We start from the raw sequence: 27,547 nt of genomic DNA on the forward strand, positions 1-27,547 counted from the left end.
CATAAATAATAATTTTAAGACGTAATATTGCTTTTTATATATTGTTCTTTCTCACGAAAATTTTCGGGCTTTTTTCATGCTGTTGGAAGATCGACTAACTAGCATTATTAAGCGCAACTTATGTACGATATTCCATTTTCAATTGATTGTGACGTATAACGAGAGATCAGTAATTTGTTGGGTGTTTTGCGTGCGACTCATATGTGATCGCATGCAGTGTCCGCAATCCCTACATCACAACAAACTCGCAATCACAAACGCGTAGTCTAGATGGCATGTTGTATCCGCGCGGTTTCGTCACTACACGCTGCATGAGAAAATAAATTTTCTTGGGAGGATATAAGTCGGAGGTCGCTAACTCAAAACGGGCCGCGGGCCACTTTTCAACTTTCGCGGGCCGCATGAATTCAATATCGAGGTAATATGGGCAGACAGTCTAACAACCACGTTCTCAAAACTTTACACTAGCAGAGGCTTACACCGCGGTGCTCTCTATCATGGGCGAGGGTCATAGTTACCACAAAAGAAACAAACAAAATTATCGTGATCATCACTTTCATTCTATTTTGAACTATGAGCTGCGCACGATAGCTGACAACACTTTTCAGCGACTAAAGAATCGATATTGGGGCGAAATAGAGTATAGTGGTAACATCCACAGTTAGAACATCAATGGGAATTGCAGGCTCGAGTCAGACCGGGGTCGACTACGGAATTTCTACCTAAGTGTTGGAAGTTTATCTATGCTGCTCCCTAACATATCATCCGCGTATAAGCCTAGAAGTGGGCCGCGCTGCAAGTCGGCAACTACGGAATTAAAATAAAGAAAATCGGCCTGGCGGTAATGACCATTGTAGTCGACAAGCACCGTGAATAACATTAACAACAACGATACTGGAGTTAGTCAGTCACGGTACTTACTGGACTGCTATCTCCTCATAAAGCTTGATCTCGTGGGAAGCCACACGTCGTTTTCCAATCGTCTCGGTCTTGACAGTGTCACTGGGCCATTGCAAGTCAAGTTTATATGCCCAATGCCCATTCATATCAGCTAATTCTTCCTACATGGAATGCTATTACCATCGTTGAAGCGGTATCAGCTAGTGAGGAATAGTGATATTGGTACACGGAATTTCGTGTCGTAATAGCGGCCTAAAAACGACTGCAGCATTGCTTTGATATCTTCGTAATTGGCAATCCTTTACATTCGCATTACGAATTGCATGCATGATGTGGTTGTGAGCATATTGTTTTGCATTCATGAAGAGAGATGTGGCAGGATATTGTTCACCATCGACACCCTTACGTGATTTCCACACCATTTTGTCGTCCGTACCCTTTCGCCAAAAAATAATATACCAGTATGCAGAACACAAATGGGATTTCAATATATGCGCGGAACAGCATAACACTGACGTGTGATAAGCTTATGTTAAGACTTGCATATCTTCCGTCTTTGATTTAGCCTACTCGTGACTATAGACATGGGGTAATCGTGATTGGTAATAGTAATCGATTACGACGATTACAGCGTTTTCAAGTAATCGTAAGTGCAATCGATTACATTCGAAAAAAATCCGAGGTAATCGTAATTATTTCGCATATCTAATCGATTTCTTTGTGAAAGAGCGATTAATTTTCACTTGCACAAGGATTCTGACAACTGAACATTCGTAAACAAGGAATAGTGCGTTATTTTATCATGTTATTGATAGCAGAGACGTATAGGACATTCAAACGCTACTGCTCATTACACGTCACTAGTATTACATTTGCTTGTCATTGCGTAACGAGTTATCCACAAGCAGTAAATTCGATGTATAATATAGTAATGTGATGTAAGAATGACCGGCATGCCGTATATCAGCAGTGGTGCCACTCCTAGTGTGTTTTCGGTCGCCCTAGTGTTTTAGTGTTTTATTTTGAAAATTTTTGCCAATCTAGTGCTTTTCTGCAATTTTGCGAATAATGAATATTCTAACATTAGACTACTGAATTATACGCTAAATTTATCGCTAATAAGGCAATTTGGTGTGCCTGGATGTGTTTGTTTTCAACAAGCAATCATTACGTAACTGGATGCGCTGTGAATCCGTACTTATTGGCGAAAGTCTCGGAAAAAGTTAAGAGCGATTTCGCTCTGATGCTTTGTCGTTTCTTGTTGAACTCTCTCTGTAGATTCGGGCCAGATTTTCATTTGCCGATGACAGCATACCTTCGTACTCGAGTGTATTGAATCCGTTAACAGCCTTATCAACACAACGAAAAGTAAAATCAATCATTCCTCTAGCTGTGCAATTTCCCTCCGTGATATTATTTGATGAACTTGATGATTTTTCTTCATCCAAGATTTGCCGGGAGAATGGGCTGCTTCGGCAAAGTCGCAAAATGAGTAGGGGAGATGTGGTACCGATGGATCACTGGGACCGAAAATACTTTGAAAATTCTCTATGATAATTCTATGATTACACTCCGTGAACTTGTCTATAATTGCATGCTGGCAACATCTTTCCTCACATACAAAAACATTCGACGTGCGCGAACTATGGGGTCTCTCACAGATGTTTTTTTGTTTTGGGGGGTGTAAACTAAATTTAGATCGACATATACATTTTTCTTTGTAACCTTCAACACGAAGAAACCAGCAATCATTTTTATTGTGAAGTCTAGGGTTTGTATCAGGCTATATAATGGAACCTATTATTTTTTTCAGTACTTTCCTTGAGTGGAATTTTTTTCGATTCATGTACAAAATTAATAGGGTGGGGACCGATGATACAATAGCCAAATCAAGCAAAGTAATCAAGCATACTAATCATGAAACAAATGAAACATGACTACGTACAGAAAATCTTTATGTAATAATTGCATATGATGTTTTATCGCTATAACGAGGTCTTTGGAAGTCACACTGTCGATTTTCGGGCAATATGTATGTACCCGCAAATTTATAAGTCCGAGCCTAAATCGAAACGTGATTTTATGACAACATTTGAGTCAATATTTAATCTATTTTTTGACGGTTGCGACCGAAAATTCTTCTTTGGCTTGCTGTAGCTTAGATTATAATACTGAGCAAGACAAGTTGTCACATCTGAGTTTTTTAGGGTATATGTGTCATGGGTCCCCGGGTCGTGTGCCATTGGACCCACCGGGTGGGGACCGATGACACGTTCGAGCAACAAATTTTAAACGTCCATAAATATTTTTTGAAAAGACGGATATTCATGTATATGTGCGCGATAGGTAGAGCTTGTATCAAAGTGCTGAGCCAGCCAAAGATCTGCTGTTTTCGGCTGAACATTTTGGGGCCAGCGATCATTTTCCAATTTTTGATCCATCGGTACCACATCTCCCCTACACCAAATATACTTGTGTTTGATGGATGGTGTACAGTCGAAAGATAATTTTATGATGCCGTACAATTCGAAAGCGACAATATTTGATTTTTTTCTTACTCTGTTGAATTCGTTTCATTAATCTTCGTTAAATAATCATGCAGTACATCAATTCGTTTCATTAATATTCGTTCAATAATCATGCAGTATATCATACATGTATCGAATTCATGTGTGGAGCACTTCTTATCCGTGGATTGGCCCCTTGGTCATCATGATTACTTGGCAACGGCAAATTTCTCCTGCAATTTACTAATCTAGTGTTTTGTTTCGCCAATCTATAGTGTTTTTTCACAACATAATCTTGTGGTTTTCCAAGAACCTAGAGTGGCAACACTGTATATCAGGTTATCAATACACTTCAAACGCAACTACTTCACAACAGGATGATAATCTAACTTGTATTGATGTTTGGTTAGACATAGGTAAAGGCTTAATTAGTTAAATGAAGATTGAACATTGCTGCTTGGCGAGGAGTTGGCCTATGTACGTTGTAGGCCTACACCTGACAAAGATTTGAAATTTTGTACTCGTCAAATGAAACATTACGATTTCTCATTGAAGCATAACAATCAACAGTGCAGATCTATATCATAACCGACTTGCTCTTTGACGTTACTTGTTACGGCAGATCGCAATATCTATATTAAGTGGATTGCAGGCATGCGTAGGCTATGTTCTTTGTTCAACTGAGACAAACGCTTTACTTGAAACGAGCACCATGGCTATTTCACAATTCTTTACTCAGCATTTGGATATGCCACTGCAGCCATCTACACCAGATTAGTGTGGGTGTAGCCAGAATCAGGACCGAAACAGCACTCCGTCAGCCCTTCCCTCCAAATGTTGGTTCTGTACCCCTCCCATACTGTGGTCATTCAAACTGCTGATATATGACTGAATTTCGTTAATAACACTGCTAATTGAATAAATACTATCCATTTTCGATTCTGTCTCTGCCCACTTGGTCAGATTTACCGGTAGAGCTGAGGAAGGGGGTGCCTGCAAATATTTAGGGGACTCAATTAATAATTAACGTCTTCGGGCGGGTCCGTTGTTATTTTTCCTTTGCTGTATGTTAATAATTAGGGACATTTCTCTGCAACTTAATAGTCAAAAGGTATTGGAGTCGCCCAAACGTGTAGCAGACTAAACTAAAGAAAAACTTATTTCATGAGACGCTCGCATAAGTTATCATTTCTTCATGGGCGCACCATTTTTCTCTGTGGATGCTTCGGGTGGCATTTGTACTGCGGGGCTAAGATTGGGAAAACGGGACTATTCCTCGCGCCCATTCCATGCGGGTATGAACAATGCAAAATCTATATAGAAAGTTTCGGCCAAAATCTTTCTGTGGCGGCACAGTTCGTGGAGTATCATGTTGACGGAAACCGTCGTGTGAGGTGTTGTTGCGCGGTAATAGCCGGTACCGAAATGCCTAATTCTATGAATCTTGCATATTTTTTTCTTGGAGGAAGTGGTATGCATATTGGAATCAAGATACTTAGCAATATTAAATCTCGAAGAATATATTCAAGTAAAATAAATCTCGCAAAAATACTCTATAATTTATGTTGATTTACGAAATATATAATTAGATGATTTTGGGCGGGCTCCTCTTCGAGCGGCATTTACGGCGCTGACTAGAATACAAATAGTTTGGTGCGAGAAATCGTCAGCCATAGCGTTTAGCAATGGGTACATTGTGACGCAACAACCAAATGACATCAAGTTTAAAAAGAATACCATTCTTTCATTTGGCATTCTCATCGCATTCGTTATATTGCCCTCCAATGTGTCTTCAAGGATAAGTTCTAAGCAAAATAAATGTAATTGTGAGCAATCATGATTACTTTTTCAATGTAATCGTAATCGTAACCGACTACTTCGTGATATTCCTGTAATAGTAATCGTAATCGCAATCGCAATCGCGTGATTCAGAAGCAATCGTAATCGCAATCGATTACATTCCTAAAGTAATCACCCCATGTCTGCTCGTGACATTGCATCAGTCTTCTGTTTGCGTCGACCACATCCGCCAAAATGCGATCGTGCAAGTTCTAATGTTGTTTTGGTATAATACCAAAGTTTCCGCGGTATTAACAGACAAGATGTCTGCGCTATTTTCTGTGATGCCGTATTGGCATGAGTAAAATGAATCTGCGTGATCATCATTTAGGGAGGGAAAAGAACGTGCTGCTCTCGTTTGGTTCTATGTGATCAGAGGTGGTTCAAATGGCGCTTTGTATGCTGAACCGCTGAAGGTTGCTGACAGTAAGTAACACTGAGGATCAACGATGTAGATTGTAGGCATTGCACAATTGCACATTGAAAGATTTTCATGGCAGGCATTTCAGTGACACCGATCGTGCTGAATCAATATGTTAGGTACTGAATAATTCATGTCTCAGAGAGCTATGACGTAATCTACTGAGACCGGTTTGCGGTAACTTATCTCTTCCATGCATGCTTGAAAAACAGTAGAAGCCTAACATTAATTAATGCATCAGTGAGGCTTGTGTCGCGAGGCGTTCATAACTCTCAGATGCTGATAGTGGTCTAGCTAGAAAGTTTGAGATACTGGGAACGACTAGATACATCAACTATTGCGGGGCGTAGGTGGTCTTTGAAATTGAGAGTTATAATGCTACAGAAAATAGCAGCAGTTTCGATTTCGGACGTTCCAATTGTTATGCAAACTTGTCTCAAATGCGACTATATACATAAGCCTCGCAATCTTTTTTATGCTCGTCATGTGCCTCTGTGGTTCGTTCCCAAGTACAGATTCTATTCATATATACGTATATTTTAATACCATATCAATAGGGTGTTGCTTCGGAATAGATCTTCTTACACGCGGTCAGAGTCAGAATCAGAGTTTAATATAATTCATTAACAGCTGCCATCGTCGGAAATTTTCCAATTTTTGTTCACAGAGCCTGTCTTGAGGTTAGTTATTTCTTAGCCTTATTCTCTACGCCCATTCAGGTAGTTGTAATTGCGTACAATTCCGATATGACCCGCGGTCAAATTGTGGACCACAAACCAGTGTTGGGATCAAGTCACTACCTTCGAGTCACGAGTCATCTCGAGTCATTGCACATTTTGACTCGAGTCAAGTCAAGTCAATCGATTTTCAAAGGTGACTCGAGTCAAGTCAAGTCACTCGTTTTTTGGAGGTGACTCGAGTCAAGTCAAGTCAAGTCACGAGTCAAGTCACAATTCGAGTCAAATTGAATTTTCGGAGTATGAGTGATCATTCAAATTCATTATATTTTACTTGCTATGTTAAAGAGATCAATTGGTCATTTATCTTGAATCCAATAACGAATATAAAGTTAACTATACATGCAAAAATGCGTTGTATCTCTCACGCACACGTAGAACTGCTAATAAAATACGTAAGTAACTGTATAGCTATACATCAGGGGTGTCAAACGTACGACCCGCCAAATGATTTCATTGGGCCCGCGAAGTAATTCTGAGTATATGGTGAAAATTGCGTGATTTTATCCAACACATATATCGAATTTGCAGTAAGAAATACCACCAATAAATATTCCTCCAAGAGAGCAAATTTCGAGTACGTTCATAGGCCACATTATAACAACCCGACAGCGGAGTTGTGATTGTAGTTATCGTCAGGAGAAAATCGCTGACATTGACACCCATTCCGAGAATGCGAAAAAGTGCATATACTGAGTTTAGGGTTAGTAATATTTAGGAATCATCTGACTGGTGCGGCCCGCGAGTGATCTGTATATTTGAATTCGATCCGCGACGTCAGTTGAGTTTGACAACTCTGAGCGACATGCTATACATTCTGTTATTATCAGCAAAAATAGAGGATCGAATACGAGGCCTCGAGAAGATGAAAGAAATTAATATCGTACAATACACCAGCCATCTATACACACCGTTGAGGATATAAATACATAAAATATATTTGTTAGATTTAATCATACAAGAGGGTTGGTAAAGGTGAGCGCCGTGCAATGTAAGGACAGAGCCGTCCAATAAACAGCGATACGTTTCTATTAAATTAATCTGCTATTACGACAAGGCAAGCTGTGATCATTTCGTATGCGGTCAGTGTATGTGTGATGTAACAATGCAGGATCAGCGAAACGTACAATCAGTGAATGACTGGTTGCTCTCACAAGTTACAATGGCGTATCGTGAATAAAATGAACATGCACAGTATAGATTGATTTAGTCGACACCGTTTACTTGATGACTTGAAATTGACTCGTAAATTTTGCTCCGAGTCACGAGTCAATCCACATTTTTGAAGCGCCGAGTCAAGTCAAGTCAAGTCATTTTTGCAAAGTGACTCGAGTCAAGTCAAGTCATTTGAAAAAGTTGACTCGAGTCTGACTCGAGTCAAGTCATGACTCGAGTCATCCCAACACTGCCACAAACTCTGATTTAGGGTTAGGATTATTGCTTTATAGATCTGGATCTGGGGTGGCCACTGGCCAACCTGCGGCCGTAGAAGGAAATTTATGCGGCCGTCGACACAAAATTCAATTAGTATGTGTTGTTGGCGGCCGTCGACACCCAAATATAATTTACCGATTGACTGCCGAATAACAGCATGCAACAATGTAAGTATTAACAATCGGCCCACGCGAAGATGTATGATGATTTATAATAATTGCCCCCACCCCTGATCTAGTCGCATGGAAGACGTTTATACAAAATTGAGGCTAACCAAACTCATAGCCGTCTTATCCGGTATCCGGACGTAATCTTAGTACTCAGATGACGCAAGAATCCGATCGGAAATCAATAAATCACCATATTACAGATTCTGTATCATTCCGTATTTCGAGACCATGGTATAGTCTATTACTTCCTAGTAGTTAGCACACAGTTGATTGTAATAGAGCCTGGGCAAACTGTGGTCTTTGATTGCGACTCTTCAATTATTGCACAATGCACAATTGCACATGCGTTTCCCCATTTTGCTGGAGAGATTTAGCTTGATTACAAATCGATGCGGCATATCGCGTATTAGCGACTAACTAATCATTGTGGTCAACAATCAACTTGATTATGGAAACTATTATATGATATGGCTGGAGACCGCGTGTTGCATTAGTTGAGTAGAGAGTTAGCAGAGAGCGTGGCTGAAGATAGATGCGAGTGAGTTGAGTATGAGTATGTCTCTGTGTTTGGTAGCGTGAAGTATTAGTATTCGGGAGCAGCAGCGTAAGTAGTGGTAGTATTAGGCAGTTAGGGCGTGAAGTAATAGATAGTTGGCCTTGTATTTGCAGGCTTGAGTTGGATGTACTGGTCGGAATGTCTGCGCGGATAGTTGGCTGGGGCACGGCCTAGTCACTGACGGTGCTACACGAGCATCTCGGGAGTGATGTTGCCCCGTTGGTAGTTCGTACTCGCTTGTAAATAGCAAAGCTGCTGCAGGATAGGTTTAGGCTGATGGGTGGGTATGTGTGCGTGGGGTTGTCGTTGAGTTTCGTTACAGTTCGCTGTACACTATGCAAATGTATGCGTCGTATAGAAGTTTTATAGATCGTCTGGGTTCTGTTATATGTATCCGTGAGCATCGCTGTTATGAGTTTCTTGTACGTACTAATATACAGTTTTATTATAACCGCATAGACTTGTGGTGTTGTCAGTCCTCGCCCTATATTGTAAGTGTCTTATGAGCAGGTGGCAGTCGCAAAGAGACTAGGTCCCGAGCCCGCGAACACACCCGCGTTCCCGTTATTGCTTCGAGTATACGCCGTAACGGGGTCGCTACAGTAGTTTCTGGTCTGACAATTAGGAATACTTCTCTTCCATTTGTATAGTAAAGGCTAGCAATAACCGCAGAGTTTGGCCAGGAAATCGTCGTTGAGCGATAATTGCAAGGAAAGAAAGTATGAACAGGAAAATAGAACCTTTGAAGCAGAATTCATTCATTCAGTGATAATGGAGGTAAGCCACTTTTCCGCATTTCTCAAGATAAGCTGAATAATTACCAAGCTATCAACTGATTCGTCATTACGAAACGCCAAACCATTGTCTCGAGTTGCCGACGAAGAATGTTCCACGGAGTAATATAGGATTACCGAGCTGGGATCTTCCCAAATGGTCAGCAGCACTTGAAGAAACTGCTCCGCGCTACTTCGACATCTATAAGCAGGGCATGGTATGGTATGGTATGGAACGAGAATTTTCCATACTCCATACTTGCCTTACTCTCTCCATACCATACTTGCAATTTTCCATACCATACCAACATTGTTCCATACCATACTTGATACATATTCCATACTTTCAAATACTTCAATATCATAAGTACAGTACCTTTTATAGCACCTATATTATTGATATTTCGGATGTCATTATTGCTTAAACTAGCGAATCTAATTCCTGGTAATAGAGTCTGTTTTGGTGAGGTTTAGTTCACGGTGGTGAGGTGCCGTGTACGTCTACTCTACAGCTTCCGCGAGCAAAATGAGATAGCAGATTGTTATCTAGGACTGTCCATAAAAGGGACTGGCAACATACGGCCCGCGGGCCGGATGCGGCCCGCAACAAGATTTTTTCCGGCCCGCGGACAGTTTCCCGTCTTACATAATAATGTGGCCCGCGGCCCTAGTCTGCCGAGATTTCCCCCTACTTGCCTAAACGTCACGTTTTAGTGACTGTATGTTAATATATAGATGTGCGCATTGTGCAGCGTGCGAGAGTGGTTCTTACGCGTAAGTTCGTCGAAGCGAGAAGACTTGCATTATCGGCATTTGCGATGTGCTGAATTGATTATTGGTAAATTTTGGGTACCGGGTTTATCAAACGCTTTGAAATCTTAATTAAGGATTGCACCGTGAGTTTGTTGATCAGAGAGAAGCAGACACGGCGGCGCCTGTATGACAATGCTATTCTCAAATCAACATTAGTCATTATCGGCGAGAAATGGCTTTGAAGTGACATTGCTGTCGTTAAAATACATTCATTAAATACGATTTATTCCTTGTATATATGGGCGAATAATTTATCCATTCAGCAATCCGGCCCGCCAAGTACCTAATTTTCCTATTTCCGGCCCGCCGACTGGAGAAGTTGCCCGCCCCTGTTCCATATGGATATCATCGCATTTCCGGTACATTGGCATGAGGCACATGCAAGTTTGAAGTAAATACTCGCAAAATAATTTATAATATAGGCGCAACCATAAAATATCCCAGCTGCAGGCGATCAATACTGCAGCGATCTGCGTGATTATTAGTACAGTATTTGGTTGGGGTTAGCGTGGCGAGAATTCCAAACTATATCTACCCCACTCCCTGATCTATAATCCTAATGCGAGATCGTTTGAAATATGACCAATAAGATATCTCGGTATGTAAATAGTATATATGTGCGGACAATGTTTCAGAAGAAATGTAATTATCAATCACATTGAGCATTAGTTCGTTGCATCATGATTGCTTGTAAGCTGTCGTCACTCAAGGAATGAGGTACTTGGAGTAGCCTACATTACCAATTATTGCGTCACATGATAGACTATGATCGGAGACGTCGCGTCGCTAGACTCGAGAGAATATCGGATCAACATTACTGTTGTCTTTATTACATCACAAAATCATGTCATTCCAAGTGCGCCTAAAACCATTGCACAAGCGTGTATTTGTTCTTACACAGCGTTCAATAGTTCACGTAAACACATAACAAAAGCGATCGTATTCCGTAAACAACGAACAACGTACGCTTCATGAAGCTTGCACAGATCACGATAAAATGTATAAAACACCAAAGTATGGAAGTATGGAAATGTCGTTCCATACCATAGATTAAAATCTTCCATTCCATACCATACTTGCATTGTTCCATATTCCATACCAAAATATCGATCCATACCATACCATACTTCCATACCATACCATACCATACCATGCCCTGTCTATAAGCATGATTTCAAACATCTTTACAGCCCAAGTGGAGACGCACCGTTACCTCGCTTTAGCATAAGACGCCGTGATGATAGGAAAGTCCAGACGCCCCGACCAGAAGTGAAATGATTTTGGCTAGCTGATGACCACGCATTCAGGAATGGCAGGACCTGTTGTTCTAATACAGTGGTTCTTAACCTTTTTTCCTCCAGCGCCCCCTTTCAAAATTTATCGAGCTCCAGCGCCCCCCAACCTCATATTGTAAAGAATGTAATAAAGGCAATGAGTAAGAGGGAGGGCCGCAACAGCACTTCGTCAACCCCCCTAAAAACGATTGCCTTGCGCACCTATAGCGTGATAAAACAAACTTATGAGGGCTTCGGTTCCAAGAACCCCGCAGCGTGATTTCGATGGTCAGCAAAGTTTGTGTGGCCTGGTCGCCCTAGGTACCATAATTTTCTATAATGCATGAATGAATAAGTAGTTATTACATATTTAAGTCGCTATAAACTTTTTATCCTCTCAACCCACGTAATCAGATTTACCAGTGGCGCTGAGTGAGCTGTTGTATTGGAAAATAAAGGACACTTGATTAATAATTAAACATATTCGGGCGTGCCCGTGGGTACAATTAATTCTTTGCCAGGGCCGTAACAGCACTTCGTCACCCCCCCTAAAAATAAAACATTGGTGTTGGGCCTCCCATCGGGCGATAAAAAAAAAACTTCCGGGGGGCTTCGCCCCCAGACCCCCGTTCGGCTATCCGCTATTTGCTGATACTGGTCATCTACATTCGGTGTACATTTACTGAGCCAGCTATTCTCGCCTAGACGCGCGAAGAGCGAAAAATTTCAATAATTAATGATTGAATTGGTCGATATGATCGGGAATTGCATGTATATTGATCAATTTTTATCCTCTCTCTGCTCACGTAAACAGATTTACCGATAGAGCTGAGTGATGTGTGATTGAAAAGATAGGACCCCTCAATATTAATTATACGTTTTCGGGCGTATTCCCGTTGGCAGGAACGAAACGGCACTTCGTTAGGCACCCCGAAAAAACTTGGGTCTTCGGCTCCCGTAGGGTGATAAACCGACCGCCCCCCATCACGTTGTTCGCTTTTGCCACGAAATTAGCTGTACTGTTTAGCGAGCCAGGGCGAAGCGCGAAAATTTTCGATAATTCATGATAAAATCGGTCAATAAGATCGGGAATTGCATATATATTGCTATCAATTTCTTGTCATCTCTGCTCACGTTACCAGATTTACCAGTAGAGCTGAGTGAGGTGCAATGTTCCCTCTAAGCTGCGCACGTGCGCTGTGCTGACACGGTCTCTGCGCACAGAAAATATACGTTGCGCACTACAAATCCGAAGTTATGACATTTTTTAGTCGTTACGCACTGTTGTCCAAGGGTCTGCACAGTTAATTGTTGAGTGTGCGCAGACTCGTCAAAACGTGATGGGAACATTGTGATGTGTCTTGGAAACTGTAGTGCCCGTAACTAATAATTAAATATATTCGGGCGGGCGGACCCGTTGGTATGACTTCGTTGCATGATGTTATTTCGTGACCTCCTGTCTGCTATATCAAAAAATATAGAATCGCCCAACAGGGATATCAAGTTCTATATATCACGGTCGCCCATTCGTACTAAACTAAAAGACGCCTACGATTTCAACTTGGTATTTCTTTACTGGCATATAATTTTTCCCTGCCAGATGGAATTCGTCTTTTGAGGTTCAGATTGCCAAGACAGGAACATTCAGTGCCAGTCATTTAGGCGCCCATGGACAATTAAACCTATATGTCTTTTGTAGGCTATATATAACGAAGTTTTCGGCGTTAATTTGCTCTGAATACTCATTAAGGATATGTCCTACCACCACATCATCAACCGCGAAGCCATTTTTCTCCAGCGCCCCCCATATCGCCCCCCTCAGCCCAGCGCCCCCATATCGCCCCCCGAGCGTTTCCGCCCCCTTCAAAATCGCCAGCGCCCCGTGGGGGGAGCTGGAGGCAAGGTTAAGAACCACTATTCTAATATATCTTATATTTGTGCCGGACATTACGCCTCGGACATTACGCTTTGTAGTTGAGTTAAAAGCATATAGCAGTGGTTGCTAACCTGTGATACGCGCACCACTACAAGGTACGCGAAATTCTTCCAGGTGGTACGCGAGTAGATTCTGGGAGAAGAACGTGAAGAGCAAGCAATACGGAATGTTTAAATCCTTGACAGCACGCCCAATGATGAAGTTTCCCGTGAAATCATCGATTGTCTCTCACTGCTCAATGCTGACTTGAGGCATTACTTTCCGAGTGGGACATGTTGTGCCTACATGACCGATCCATTCTCTGTTGATCCAGCCTACCTGCATGTCGGGACTGGGGAGAAGAGGAGCTCATAGATATGCAAGATGTCCAGCCAGCAAAGACGAAACACAACGATTGATCTCCAATAAACTTCTGGCTCAGCATGGCCTCCTCGTACCCTAAGCTAGCTTCCCACGCTATTCCCCTGCTGCTAATTTCCCTTTTAGGTGGGAGTGCGAGCAAGGATTTTCGTCCTTGATGACCATCAAGTCGAAGAAACGAAACTGACTTGTAGCCATCACATTAAATAAATTGACTTTTGTTGTTTGTTGTTATTTAAGTATGTTGTTCTTCTTGAAACTGGTGGTGAAAAAACGATTCCATGCATCCCATCAACTCTGGCTGATAATCCCTAGTGTAATGGAATTTGTTATTACACCTCGCATTGGTCAAATACGTGACTATGACGTAATTAATGGTGGAAACATTTTTGACCGCTTTCGGCGCGCGTAACTTATGTAGGTGGTACGCAAGCAATGCATAAAACCTCGGAATGGTATGTGGGTGGGAAAAGGTTGGGAACCACCGGCATCTAGAGTTACACTGCTACACTTTACTTGAAACACAATCGCTTCTCCGTAATGTGTCTATTATAACGATTGTAGGAATGCATCGGGTGTATGCTTCGGTCTTTCGGTTGTGGTAGATCATTTTTGTGCTGTCAACACGGTAAGAACTTTCAATGCAAGTTGAATTGCAAAGAAATTGTACCTGACACGGCATTTTACTTTCAACATTTGAAGAGATGTATAGGCTTATCTGAATTTGTACCATTTATGTTAGCAGGTTATTATCAGTCAATATGGAATTCGTTATAAAAGTCCTAAAGACGAAGGAGATGATGTTAGTTTCATTCTTTATTGTGATCTTCCTCGTCGTTCAAAGATTTGCCGTTTTACGGTCGTGCGTGATATCGTCCGCTCACGACGTGAACGCATGTGTACTTGAGTCGGAGTCGGAGAAAACGAGGGCCATTTCAGGAAATATCATGTTGGCCATCGTGCTCAATGATCGAATCGGATATACCAGCTTCACCGCGTCTGTGATACGAAAATATCACGAAATTCCGGACTTGGATATTTTTGTTGCCCCGCAGCGCAATAACACCTACACACTCAAATCGCTGAGTACGTGGTACGGAAGGGAAATAAGAATACTACCCGAGGAAATATCACAAATGAGATATGTATTGAAGATATTTACAGAAAGCAGTTACGAAATACTATTCCTTGTGGACAGCGAGATGATATTCATGTCGAGTTGGGAAGAATTTTTAATCGAACACTTGCGGAAAAACAATCGGCAATTCCTGTCCCTGTATCATTCGGCTACCCTTCACAGTTCCGAAAAAGATTGTGACATCAAGACGGGCGGGGTATGCGTAGGCATTGTCTCCGGTAAAACCGGTATTGCGCTAGAAAAAAAATTTGCGAAAATAGTACTTTCTCGCTACCAGGATCTGGTCGATCGATTCGAGTGGAATCAAATATTGAAGAAAGAAAATATTTCTAGTATTTTCCCGGCAAAATCGCTGGTTATGAAGATCGGACAAACCAACCAAGATCAGAATTACTGCGGAGATAACGAGGTCCCGTACGGTTTCCGTCTGTGTGATTTTCCAATTTGGATTAGGCGCGGTATCGAATTTTACTTCGACCGCTGCACTAATCCACAAGAGCACTTTTCGACGAAATTCAGCCTAACGCATAGTAGCATTGCAAATTGTGCGTGGGTTCGACCCGCGCTGGTTTATTCTTTCTACGGAAACAAGTCCAGATATGTGGATGGCGCTCTTGACAACGTGAAAAGGGTGTTCACTGTATATCCAGGGTGGAAGATATGGATGTACATTGATAATACCGTGAACCCTGAAATCGCAAACGAGCTTTGCTCGTACAACGTTAAATTTGTGAACATGACGGGTGACCCTATTGACAATCGGATGTCATGGCGATTTCTAATCGCCACCGAACCCGTCAAGTACTTCACGATACTGGACATCGACTATCGCATGCTCCCAAGAGGTTTGGCGGCCACAGAAGAATGGCTGAAATCCGGTAGGACATTCCACGTGATGCGGGATCACCCGAATCATGCCAGGGATCCCATGAATGGCGGGATGTGGGGTGGTCACGGCAATTCTATTCCAAACATGAGACAACTTATCGCGGACTTTGAGGGAAGCGATCAATACATGGTAGACATTCAATTCTTGACGGCGAAAGTGTGGCCGATCGTGAAAAAGTCGGTTTGGGTACACGACTCGTATTCCTTACACAAATTTGGGGAGGATCACCCTTTTCCAACGAAGCGAGACAAAAACAATGGGTTTGTAGGGGATGTGAATTACAGTTGACGCGCAAATTTTTACAAACCCAGTTAGCCTTCGGAACTTAGCATTAAAACACTTTTTACTATACACATAGTCGAGCTGATGTTGACTCGTCGGAGCTGTTTTAAATAAATTAAGAAAACCGCAAATACCTTTATGATGCAAGAGAATCTTATCCTATGTAAAGCAGAATAGTTGTTACATTGAGTTATCGCCATCGAACCGGTAGAGTAATGTACGATACCAGAATGTGGAAATTAACTATGGTATGGTCGCTAAGAGGGCATAGATCAATGGTTGTAATCGAATAGAATGTTTCACGTCATGGCGATTCGATCACATGTAATTACAGGTACCCTATCCACGGTCGCATTAGGGGCGTATCATCCATTTCCTTCTAAACATGGTGTAAGGTGTTAACCACTCACAGACGTATCATTGGTTTGTCATGAGTGAATGATCTCACTGGCTGCGCTAATTTCACTTTCTTCAACTTCAATATATTTTTGGAATCAACGGTGCTGGGCGTAATGTAGTTATTCATGTCAGGCCTCAATTCAATCACTCGCAATGCGTTGATTAATAGTGAATTCATGTTTGTTTAATATGTTCCAGGGCTGCTATATTTGGTATACCGCATGACAGTTTTCCAATCTTTATAAGCTCGTTTCTAATTATGCAATTGGTATCACGCTGTCTAGTTTCGACCGAACAATACGATGACACTTTCTAAAGCGAAGTCTCGCCTTTCTGAACTGGTATCTGAAAGGGAACAGTAGAAATCACATCGTTTTGCAATATAAGTATAATTATTAATTATAATGTGTTTGTTGTGTGTAAAATTGTTTTAACGGTTCGGTTCTTTCAACACTCTGTCGATGCACAGTTCATTTAGTGCAACAGCAATCCACGGTAATGTATTAGATGTGTAGTTAGACCAGCATTGTGGTGAATTTTAGTTTGTTTGTTTTTTTAATTTGGGGCTCCGCAGGCTTGCAGATTGGCGTAAGTGTTCCGTGGGTTTGTGAAGGTCAAGAACCACTGGCTTTTACATTATAAAATGATATGCAGACTATAGTTTATGGCATAATTTACGGGTGTGCTTTTCCAAAACACTAACAAGAATAGATTTACTCGTCTCAATGAAATGATGTTTGAAAGTGTAGATACGCAGCTCTTTCTATGTCTTGTCTTTGAATTGCCTACCCGTTATGCGACATGCATGCACATAATTCGAAGCAGCTAAAAAAAGTTCTGAGAACCCCGTTTTAAAGTATTGATTTACTCTTATTTTGTCCTTCACTCAACATATATAGTTTCCAACAGAATCGTAGCAGCACATATAGTCACTGTCAAACGCTGGGCATGCCCTACAGATGGTGATCAACCCAGCCAAGGTGTTATCGGTATAATACCTTCCATAACCTCTTTCATGCGCAACACAAGTAATACACTCCATGCAACTGACACGATCCACAAATCCACACATACGTATACACAGCTATACACCTATGCAAACACATATAGCCAGAAATGTCAGGTTAATTGCCCGTTCCATATATGACAAAAATGGTCCGCGCTGGGTCAAGGTCTGCCTGAATCCTCGTCTTAATTCGTACAAGCATTTCAAAAGAAGAAATAATCATACATTCATTGGCGCAAACCAGCATGATATGATAGCCCGTCGTATGAGTTGTGAGTTGTTACAAGTAACCAGGGGATATCAAAATTATCAGCGTTTCTGCTCAAGTAGAGGCAGCGATTGTAGAGACATGACGAAAATGCGTCCAATAGAAAAGGAATAGGAAAGGATAAATAACATTACTGTAATGGAGATAAAGGTGAAAGTTGTTGTTCAACACAACTAGGCCTGCCTGAGTAAGTATAGTACAAGAAAGTAAAAATCTACTTGAGTACTCCGTGAAAGTATTTCGTTACTGACCGCCTCTACAAGTTGCAGATTTTAAATCCTAATTGCAATAATTGAATGAATGGATTGATCAATGCATAATTAAAGGTAAACCATCTAAAATATGCGAGGTCATCTATCAACACAAAATTTCCGTCTCGATGTTTGTGATCACAATCTGTACCGACACGCGAAACCAAACCTTTTTATGATCACGACCCCAAATTTCGGTTTGAAAATCTTCCGTGGCGTGCTGATCACTAAGAACTGGTCAGCATCTTCGCCCAAACCAACGCATTTAACTCTTTTGTAACGATCTATATCTATATCCAATCGAAGTAGACAAGTATTGAGTCACGCGACAAAGTATTGCGACACGCGAAATATATATAACGATCTGTAACTTATTCGACCGCGCCGTTCGCGTGTGTCATGTCTATTATTAATATAGTGTTAACGCATAGCACTATGGGTCACTTGTAATTTTTTAGAAAGGAAAAATACCGTCATGTTGTTTTCTATGCTCCCAACACTTTAGACTTCATACTATAATGGCTAGACTCCATACTATAATGGCCAGGCACCAACCTTACGCCATAGTAGGTGGCGCTTTAAAAGGACGCTTCGACTCATCTGACACCTTGATTGCCGGGTTTGCATCGCATTCAGAAGTCGAATTTTCTTCGAATTTGAACAATGAACTAAAATATTCAGAAATGAGCCACGGATAGCATTCGCTTTATTGACCTTGTAATAGTCATTGGTATTTAATTTCCGTCTCCGCGACGCCAGAGAATAGGCAATTGCACTGGGGTCGCAACCCCTATTTTGGGAACCCACCATGCGCTACAGCAAACATAAATGCGTCATCAATATATCAAACGTTCCCAGAAAAATTGCATGATTCGGATGTACGCCGGCATTGTTTCGAAGGAGCGTATAATCCCAATGCTCCACGTAAAATACCCCTCGAACACCCTGGAACTCGTGTCGCAACATAGCCAGAAACCTGTACGTAAGCCAGGGTGACCTGCGAAATTTCTCTTGCCAATGGTAATGAAGACCCTTGACGATAACCATGGCCCCCGGTAGACGTGTCACCAGAGAAATTACTGCCTTCTTTATAGTTTCCAATCGCCGCAAGTAGACATCGGGATCGAAATAATGAAAATGGTACCCTATTGTAAAGACGACAATCGTGCCATTGCCTCCCACACGAATAGCGTCGAGCGAGTCACTCATATATGGATGAGAGTCTTCTGGTCCGGGATTGTTAAGAGGCGGACCATGCGATTTGTACTGGATTGTCATGTTCAGAGCTACAGAAATTGCGTCCCGTCCCCGGGACCAAACCACTGTATTATCAAGTCCGCGGTCTTTCATTCTGAGACTTTGTATCAAATATTTATATAAATTTCTAGCGGTGGAGTCGCCAAAAAAATGAAGTCTTCTATTGGTCAAACAAGTTTTCAACGTCTTGATGTTGTGGCCAAACGCTTGATCGGTTTTAAATGAATGCCACTTCCCGCCTTGTAACCAACCTGATGGAACCATGGGGTCCAGGCTAATGATTGATAAGTTACCAGCGATGAGACTACTGGCTGCTTCTACTTTCTTTGATTGCGGAATTGTGATTTTGCTTCCCGATCCAGATATCTCTTTCAAGCAATTATCCTTGTTGCAATACAGTCGATCATCACGTGTTTCGGGGGGTTGACGCTCAATCACCTTTTTCTGATACAGTATAGTTTTTGGGCATTCGCCCGAAGGCGTTATTAGACAAGTACGTTTCTCCCCGTGGGTATAGGATTCGTGTAGTCACATATTTCATGCGGTCTGAAAGGAACAGAACATTATTTGTAACAAGAGGCGGATCCAGAAAGAACAAAGGACATATTTTCCAGTCTATAGGTAATGTCTGCTGTGTTGCAATGGTCAACGCTGTCCTATTGCATAAATTATGTTAGTGAATACGCAATTGACAACTATTATGCTCTTGAAATATGTGGTCACAGGGCAGCCTTTACCCACGTTATGTTCAGTCAGCATTTGATAGACCTACCAGCATCTCATAATTGTAACTCTCTGTAAGAAAATATAGGGAAAGTCCTAACATGGATTCCTGTAACCTAATAACCAGCAACATCCGTGCCTTGCACGGGCTATCAATATATCTCTATATCTTATATCGCATGCTGTTACATTATGCGCATTATCTCATGTCATAAAGTTGCTTTTCTAATCATATATTTAGGTATGCTGTGAACTGTAATGCCATGAGAATGACATTTGGGCATAGAAACGAACCTCTATAGTTCATCGTAATCGGCAGCAGTTCGTAAGAAATGCACGCCCTTAGCGGGTGACTGGAAATTCGGAAGAAATAGTGACGTGCGGTCAGGGGAGGAAAGTGAGGCAGTGCCTGACCTGTCGTCTGAATTAGTTATAAGAAATTGTTACACTTTCAATCATTATAACACCAATAATTATGTATGTTTCCATCAATGCTCACGAATGACTAATTTTGAAACATTTTAACATGCAAAATCACGGAATTTACTTATTTATTGTTCAAAAATATCGAGGGAAATGAGAGGTGATAGACAGGTGAGGCAGAGACTGGCCAAGGCTAACCTGTGATAGAGCAATTCACAGGTACATTCCCTTGGTGATATTTCTGTCATGTATTTTCCATCCATATACCTGTAGCTTCAATTGATGATACATGCACCTTCCGGCGCAGACGGCGTGTGAAGAGTGCTAATATGATAAGAAACAAGACGCTAATGGCTATTTGGGTCTGCTATCATTTGTAAATGTGACTATAAAACGGTCAGTACCTCACCTCACCGCACGTTACTGCTATAATGAAAACCTACAGATGCATGCTCCATTAGGGCTCTTCAAAAATGACTTTTTTTCTCAAATCGTACTGGCTACTTGATAAAATTGTTAGGTTACCTAATTTAAGCCTACACACCAAATTTGGTTCAATTCCAGCCAGTAACCGCTTTGCTACAGGAGAAGAAAGTTTCTGTTTATTATATAAAAATAAATAATAAAAAATTTGAAAATTTTCTATTCACCTCATGTAAGTGTTAGGCTGTCTATAGAAACGATGCTCACCAAATTTGGTTCAATTCCAACCAGTGGAAGCGGAGTTATTGCCGTCGAAAAATTTGGATTTGAATAAAATAGTATTTACGGCAGTGGTTCCCAACCTTATTCCACCCACGTACCATTTTGAGGTTTTATGCAGTGCTCGCGTACCACCTATAAAGTTACTCGCGTTTCCACCACTTATGACGTCATAATCACGAATTTGACCTATGCGAGGTGTATTAACACACTCTATTGAACTAGGCCAGGGATGTCAACTATACGTCCCGCCAGACGATTTCATCCGGCCCGCATAGCAATTCTGAGTACATTGAAAAAAGATTATATTATCCATCACATCCACAGTAATAAACCAAATTACAACGTCCGCGTTGACATTTAAATATCTTGTGTTCATCACAACGCATACGCAGGGCTAACGCCAGATTATGACTAAAGCAGGGGTGGCCAACCTTTTTGCCATTCACGGCCGCATTTCGACTACCTGTGTAACCTACGTCCGCATTCCGGGGCATAGTCGTAATGAACGAGCTGCTGGACGCCAAATACCCGGGTTAAAGTGTTTATGTCCATTTCTGGTGAACTCCGGACTAATTTATTTAATGATAGGCTTACTATGTGCACCAAAATCGCGAGTGGTCACTGGTAATGTTAAGGAAGGAAGTTCGCATAGTCGCGCGAAGCGCGAAAAAATTCATATTCACCAATGAATTTCGTCATTTATATTAGTAGTTTATTTACATATTACCCTCAAACATTTATCCTTTCTCATCCCGTGTGATCAGATTCACTGGTATAGAGTTGATGTAAGGGTGTTTACGAAAATTTAAAGCAAGTTATAAATTATGATTCATCTTCGGGTGGGCCAATTGGTATTAGTCACTTTGTAGCATGCTGTTATTTCTTGACCTCCCATCAGGATTTTTAGTATAGTGACGAGCACACGATTCCGAGCTGATATTTCCATGTAAGTCGCATCATTTTCCACTGATGTTCGCATCTGTATTGTGGGGCTCTGATTGCAAAGGGTGCTACTGGTTGCCCGACATATGAGCATGCGACACAATGGAAAACGACAGTTCAGCATGGCACACATCAGCATGCGTCACTTCAGCATGTGACTGTATAACCCAAAAACTTACCCTAACCAGAAACATAGCCTAACCTAACCTAACCTAGCCTAACCTAACCTAAACCCTAACCCTAACCCAACCATAAACCTAACCTAACCTACCCCTAACCCGTAATTTAACCCACATGCTCATGTGTCGCATGCCAAATTGTCGCATGCCGAAGTGTCGCATGCTGTAATGTCGCATGCTCATGTCCACGGACCGGTGCTACTATATTAAAATCGAAAAATGTAATCGCATTGAATCACGCGCAGCCCAAAGAAAATTTCAAGATTAATTAAAATCTTTCAAGAAATCGGGAGTCAATTCGTGAATTCGAGTTGCAAGTCGACGGCCGCCAACACATACTATAATTGAATTGCGTGTCTACGGCCTCACAAATTCCCTCTTACGGCCGCAGGTTGGCCACCCCTGGACTGAAACAAAGGGAACACTTAAATATGTTTACTTGTATCGCCGGTAATGCCATTGTTTTAGCGGTTCTTAACCTGAACTAATAACTCCTTTCGATCGAAAAAGACAGAATCGACTCGCGTACCACCTGGAAGACCTTCGCGTACCACTAGTGGTACGCGTACCACAGGTTGGGAACCACTGATTTACGGTGACCGATTCTTTGTTGATTTATTATAGTTGTGCTCACCGTAAATACTATTTTATTCAAATACAAATTTTTCGACGGGAATAACTCCGCTTCCACTGGTTGGAATTGAACCAAATTTGGTGAGGATCGTTTCTATAGACAGCCTAACACTTTCATGGGGTGAACAGAAAATTTTCAAATTTTTTATTATTTATTTTTAAATAATAAATAAAAACTTTCTTCTCCTGTAGCAAAGCGGTTACTTGCTGGAATTGAACCAAATTTTGTATGTAGGCTTAAATTAGGTAACCTAACAATTTTATCAAGTAGCCAGTACGATTTGAGAAGAAAAGTCATTTTTGAAGAGCCCTATGCTCCATACCCGAGAGCAGGTCTCGCGTAGGCCTATCAATGTCGACAGACGTTGTCATTGCTAACTAATTCAAGTAATGCACAATCTAATAGCTACGAGAAGTGTCAGTTTGCAGATAATTTAATTAATTTTTCATGCCTTTTGTCAGGAAACCCGACGGAACAAGCCGTCGTCTCGGTCTGGTTCTTTGAATTGAGCATCGTTGTTTTCTGGTGAATTCCAAATTCTTTCTCAGATGAATATCTTTTCATTAACTGATAAATTGATTCACTCGAATGAACCAGTACGGCTTCCGCTAAAGCCGTGCCACTCCACGGCATAATGCAGGACACATCATAACTACCGTTCATATTATCCGTTACTTCACATGTCACGCCATCGCTGTCTGATCCCGGGCGACGGAGGATGACGTAGTAAAAGTCACCACCGTACGTTTTTCTTTGCCCTGCGTCGTTGCGGGAGACTATCACAGCCTTCATGGTTCCGCCTACTGAAAGCTGGCCTGCGTTAAGGAATGTAATGGACGACTTCCCTGCACTGGTGATGGACAATTGATTCCCATCTGTCACGACTTTAACCATGGCTTTGAGATGAGGAAATAATTGAATCCATCTGGAATCAAAAATGGATTTACGAATCCCACCCATGCGAAATCTGGGCACTGGTTTTTGCGGTGCAGTCAGCAGAGATACAGATAACGATTCCGCCCAGCACAGTATTGTGAAGACAGTAATGACGGCTATGGAGAATCCTAGTATTTTAAAAGCATGTCTATCTCTAATACCAGTTGTTTTCTGCTGCAATGTCTCAATGATTTTCATCGTTTTAGCGGATGAGCCATCAACGCTTCTGTGGAAAATTGCATTCAACTAATTCTAGATTGATATTGTTATTCCCCACGCGCCGCCTGCATCGATATTTGTCACAGGCTCTGCATCACAGCATTTATCTAAGGCTCGGTAAAAATGTCTGAAAACAGCGAGACGAAAACTTTATGTTGAGATAATAAAACGATCATCAGCTGTTCCGCCAGAAATTTCAAACTTTCGGCGGATTTCATACTATATTACAAAACAACAACGTCAATAGCGACCACATTCAGATTTTGAAGATTATATCCGCGACTAACATTACGATGACTATACTGTTGCTACGAATAGATGCAGGGAATGTATATTTATATATATATTCAACTATAATAAAGGTGCGCTAATCCCCAGGCGTTGTCACTGATTAAAACGATATAATGCTATCATAAAACTATACTACGTATATTCGACAAAACTCAAAATTTAAAAGTAAGTATTGCATAATCTTGAAGAACTGCTTAAGCCTGCTGCACACTGGCTTTGCGACATTACTTGAACAGGTTAGCATGAAATAAGATAATTATTGTAGCAGTGAGGCTAAACCTAAACACTGACCGCTTCGGTCAGTTTTGTGACAGCTCCAAAAGCTTGGACTGTTTCGAAAAGAGTTATGGTAATGACACACTAACACGACCATACCCAGCTGTAGTTCTGGTCCTGGCACTCTGTTTGGTGGCTGACTTCTTATCTGCACTACGTGGGTCAACAGCAAATAGAGAAAGAAATGGATTAATGAAGAAGGGTGGATGACGGATCCGCGAAAGGATTTATCGATTATTCTGAAAACAAAACCTAATTTCAAAACTAGCTTCTGTCATGAAATCATCCTGTCAGTGAAACTCCACCGTCGTATGTACATTCCGAAAATTAACGGTTGAACAATCTCTCTTTGACTCTTTTGTTTGAAATTACAATAATCAAAGGGGATGGACGCCGTTTCGTTGTATCGTCTCACTGCGTGAAATTCGGAATTGGTAAGTCGAGAAAGATTATGTTGTGACTATCACGTAATGACTAATGAGGTTTACAGTTGTATTCCTATAATCATGTCGCCGATGCACGGCCCTACCAAACAAGAAAACTATCTTCAATTCCAAGATAATGAACAAAACTAGCAATCGTAGCACACGCCATCGATCCTCTTGTCATTGATGAGGATCATTAGATAAATGATAATATTCATTGAACGTTTTCACTATATTTCTGATCTTTTCCGTCTCCACTCCATATTTTAGTGTAATTCGCCAAATAAATGTCCATTGTCTCATCGCCGATCCCGCTGTAATACAGCGCATTGAAAAGCTCAGACGAAGAGAGAGCCGAACTCTTGAAAGGAGGCAGCGAATGAGCCGGAAAAAAACTCAAAGCGGACAAAAAGACATTATGAAATTTACTGTGCGGGCGCAAATGACCAAGTTGTTGAAAGCGCGAATTATATGTGTCAATAAAACAAACAAACTCAAAGTCCGCAATGAGTTGTTTCGTGTTTGGAACGGAATTGCCGTAACCGCTCCACATCCCACCGTTGATGGAATCCTTGGAATGGTTCGAATTCCTGCCGGATTCCAGCTCTTCTTCTGTGGCCGCCCGTCCTCTCGCGAGCATGCGATAGTCGACGTCCAATGCCGTAAAATACTAGGCGGGTTCGGTGGCGATAAGAAATTGCCATGACATCCGATTGTCAATGGTGTCACCCGTCATGTTCACAAATTTAGAAATTTAACGTAGTACGAGCTGAGTTCGTTTGCCATTTCAGGGTCCACGGTATTATCGGTGTACATGTACAATGTACCGTACATCCATATCTTCGACCCCAGATATATAGGGTACACTCTTTTCACGTTATCAAGCACGCCATCCGCATACCTCGATTTTTTTCCGTAGAAAGAATAAACCACCCCGGGTTTAGCCAGTCCGATTCTTCGCAATGTCACTCTGCTCTCGAGTATAGCTCTTTTGCGGATTAGTTCAGCGGTCACCAGTGCGAGACTTTTTGAAGAACAATATTCATGGCCGGGGACGAAACTACAGGCTACCTCAACTTATGTCGCAATTGCAAGTTTAACCGCACAGAAAATCGCAAGTCGGTGTGTGATAACTGACAACCATTAATGACTAATCTTTCCTAATTCACTCCTATCTTACCAGTATTCTTGGTGAATACGTTTCCTTCCTGCGAGAGAAATCCTTTCAGCACGGAATAGTTCTCTGAAGTTTAAATATAAATGACGGAGAAATCGTTTTCAACCCACCGGTGACAATGCCGAGTGAGGAGAGTGACAGGAAATAGCGACAGAAGCGGTGTGACTTGAGCGAAGCGAAGGGGTGTGCGACAATTGGTATTTGTTGTTTCTATCACTAACGACTTGTGCCTCACAATACAATGAAATCGCGTCCGTCAACTAGTCTATTGTAATTTCACGCGAAAGATTTATAGGGGCAGGTTTGTTGTTATTGTTTGTTGTATTCATGGTGTTTCGATATCAACGGTGATTTTACACCAGGACGATAGTCTCTTTATGCTATTCCTGAACTGTCGACAGAGCCCGTTATTTTCTAGGCCAGCGGTCGGGAACCTATGGCTCGCGAGCCATATATGGCTCTTTTTGGCATAAGACATGGCTCTTTGCCAAATATTTCATTTTTAACTGAATTGATCAATATCGCAGCAACTTGTTAGTAAATTTTCATCACGACCAGAATAATTACTCTCGTGACCGTATAAACATGTCTTTATAGAGGTAAAGACAATTGCCGTCTTCTGGGTTAGGGGCTCGGACCCCCTTTTTCCAAAGCCCTAAATTTAAGTTACTGTCGCGCCTGCGACCAATATCACTCGCGAATTCGATGTACCCGACTGGAAATCGTGGATTGCGCGATACGTTGATTGATGAAAGAGAATAGCAGACTTGCCGACGCCCATATGACAACGAAGTTATCAAATTAATACGCACAGTCTTCCTGATCTACGGCGCGAAATGAACTGCCGTGAAATAAGTGACATTCACAATTACAAACTCGAATTACAAACAACGCCATATCTATCCACGTTCTTGAGTGGTAACTAGTCAGTAACTTTGTGGTACCGGCGATAAAATGCAGGCGCATGGCGCAACGTTATATGTTCCCGCCAACCACTTCGAGAATTGAGAAGTCGGGCAGTATTTAGATTTTCGGAATCAGTGCGACAGTTACATCATACATTCAATGAACATCAGGTAATATAAATTGTAAGCTATTTACGATGAATTGCAGTATCAACGGCGAAGCTTGGCTCGTCTGTGCATACCCTCTCGTTTCTGGCTTTATTTTCAGGCGATAAATATGCAAATCGCCTAATTTAGGGAGGAAAATGTTCAAAATTCAGTCATTCATTAACATCGATAGAAAATACCAATAGCAATTGAAGGTTTCACCATTTTCGTGGCGACAAGTGACGAACTGCCTCACTTGTATCCCCTGACCCACGTCACTGATGTAACACACCGTACATTGGGTATTTAGTATACTATGTACTGCTGGATAGTGACCATGTTTGGCTCCACTTAC

At 41.6% G+C, this 27,547-nt stretch overlaps 2 protein-coding genes across 3 annotated transcripts in view; one reads left to right on the plus strand and one right to left on the minus strand.

The window, feature by feature from the left end:
- The window catches only part of LOC145439663 (uncharacterized), a 145,539-nt gene that overhangs the window by 89,314 nt on the left and 28,678 nt on the right, over positions 1-27,547 (plus strand). The window lies entirely within an intron of this gene.
- On the minus strand, positions 19,437-26,271 carry LOC145438781 (NXPE family member 3-like). 2 transcript variants are annotated; one of them, XM_080316129.1, is made up of 3 exons: positions 23,268-26,271; positions 19,649-19,756; positions 19,453-19,578 (listed from the first exon to the last, which is right to left on the minus strand). In XM_080316129.1, the coding sequence occupies exons 1-2, from the start codon at positions 23,948-23,950 to the stop codon at positions 19,696-19,698; spliced, it is 744 nt and encodes a 247-aa protein (XP_080172255.1). In that variant the 5' UTR covers positions 23,951-26,271; the 3' UTR covers positions 19,453-19,578; positions 19,649-19,695. The 2 variants fall into 2 exon arrangements, with proteins under 2 accessions (XP_080172254.1, XP_080172255.1); XM_080316128.1 differs by having other exon boundaries at positions 19,437-19,756.

Source organism: Botryllus schlosseri, chromosome 5 (genome assembly GCF_051294905.1).
Source record: "Botryllus schlosseri isolate E-star chromosome 5, Bs_hap1, whole genome shotgun sequence".
Classification (NCBI taxonomy): Eukaryota; Metazoa; Chordata; class Ascidiacea; order Stolidobranchia; family Styelidae; genus Botryllus; species Botryllus schlosseri.

Excerpts from the sequence above, each read along its gene's own strand:
- LOC145438781 (XM_080316128.1), bottom strand. The coding sequence starts at position 23,950 with ATGAAAATCATTGAGACATTGCAGCAGAAAACAACTGGTATTAGAGAT. Across the intron at positions 19,757-23,267 it reads GTCGGGTTTCCTGACAAAAG|ACCGCATGAAATATGTGACT; the intron begins GCATGAAAAATT and ends TGTTCCTTTCAG.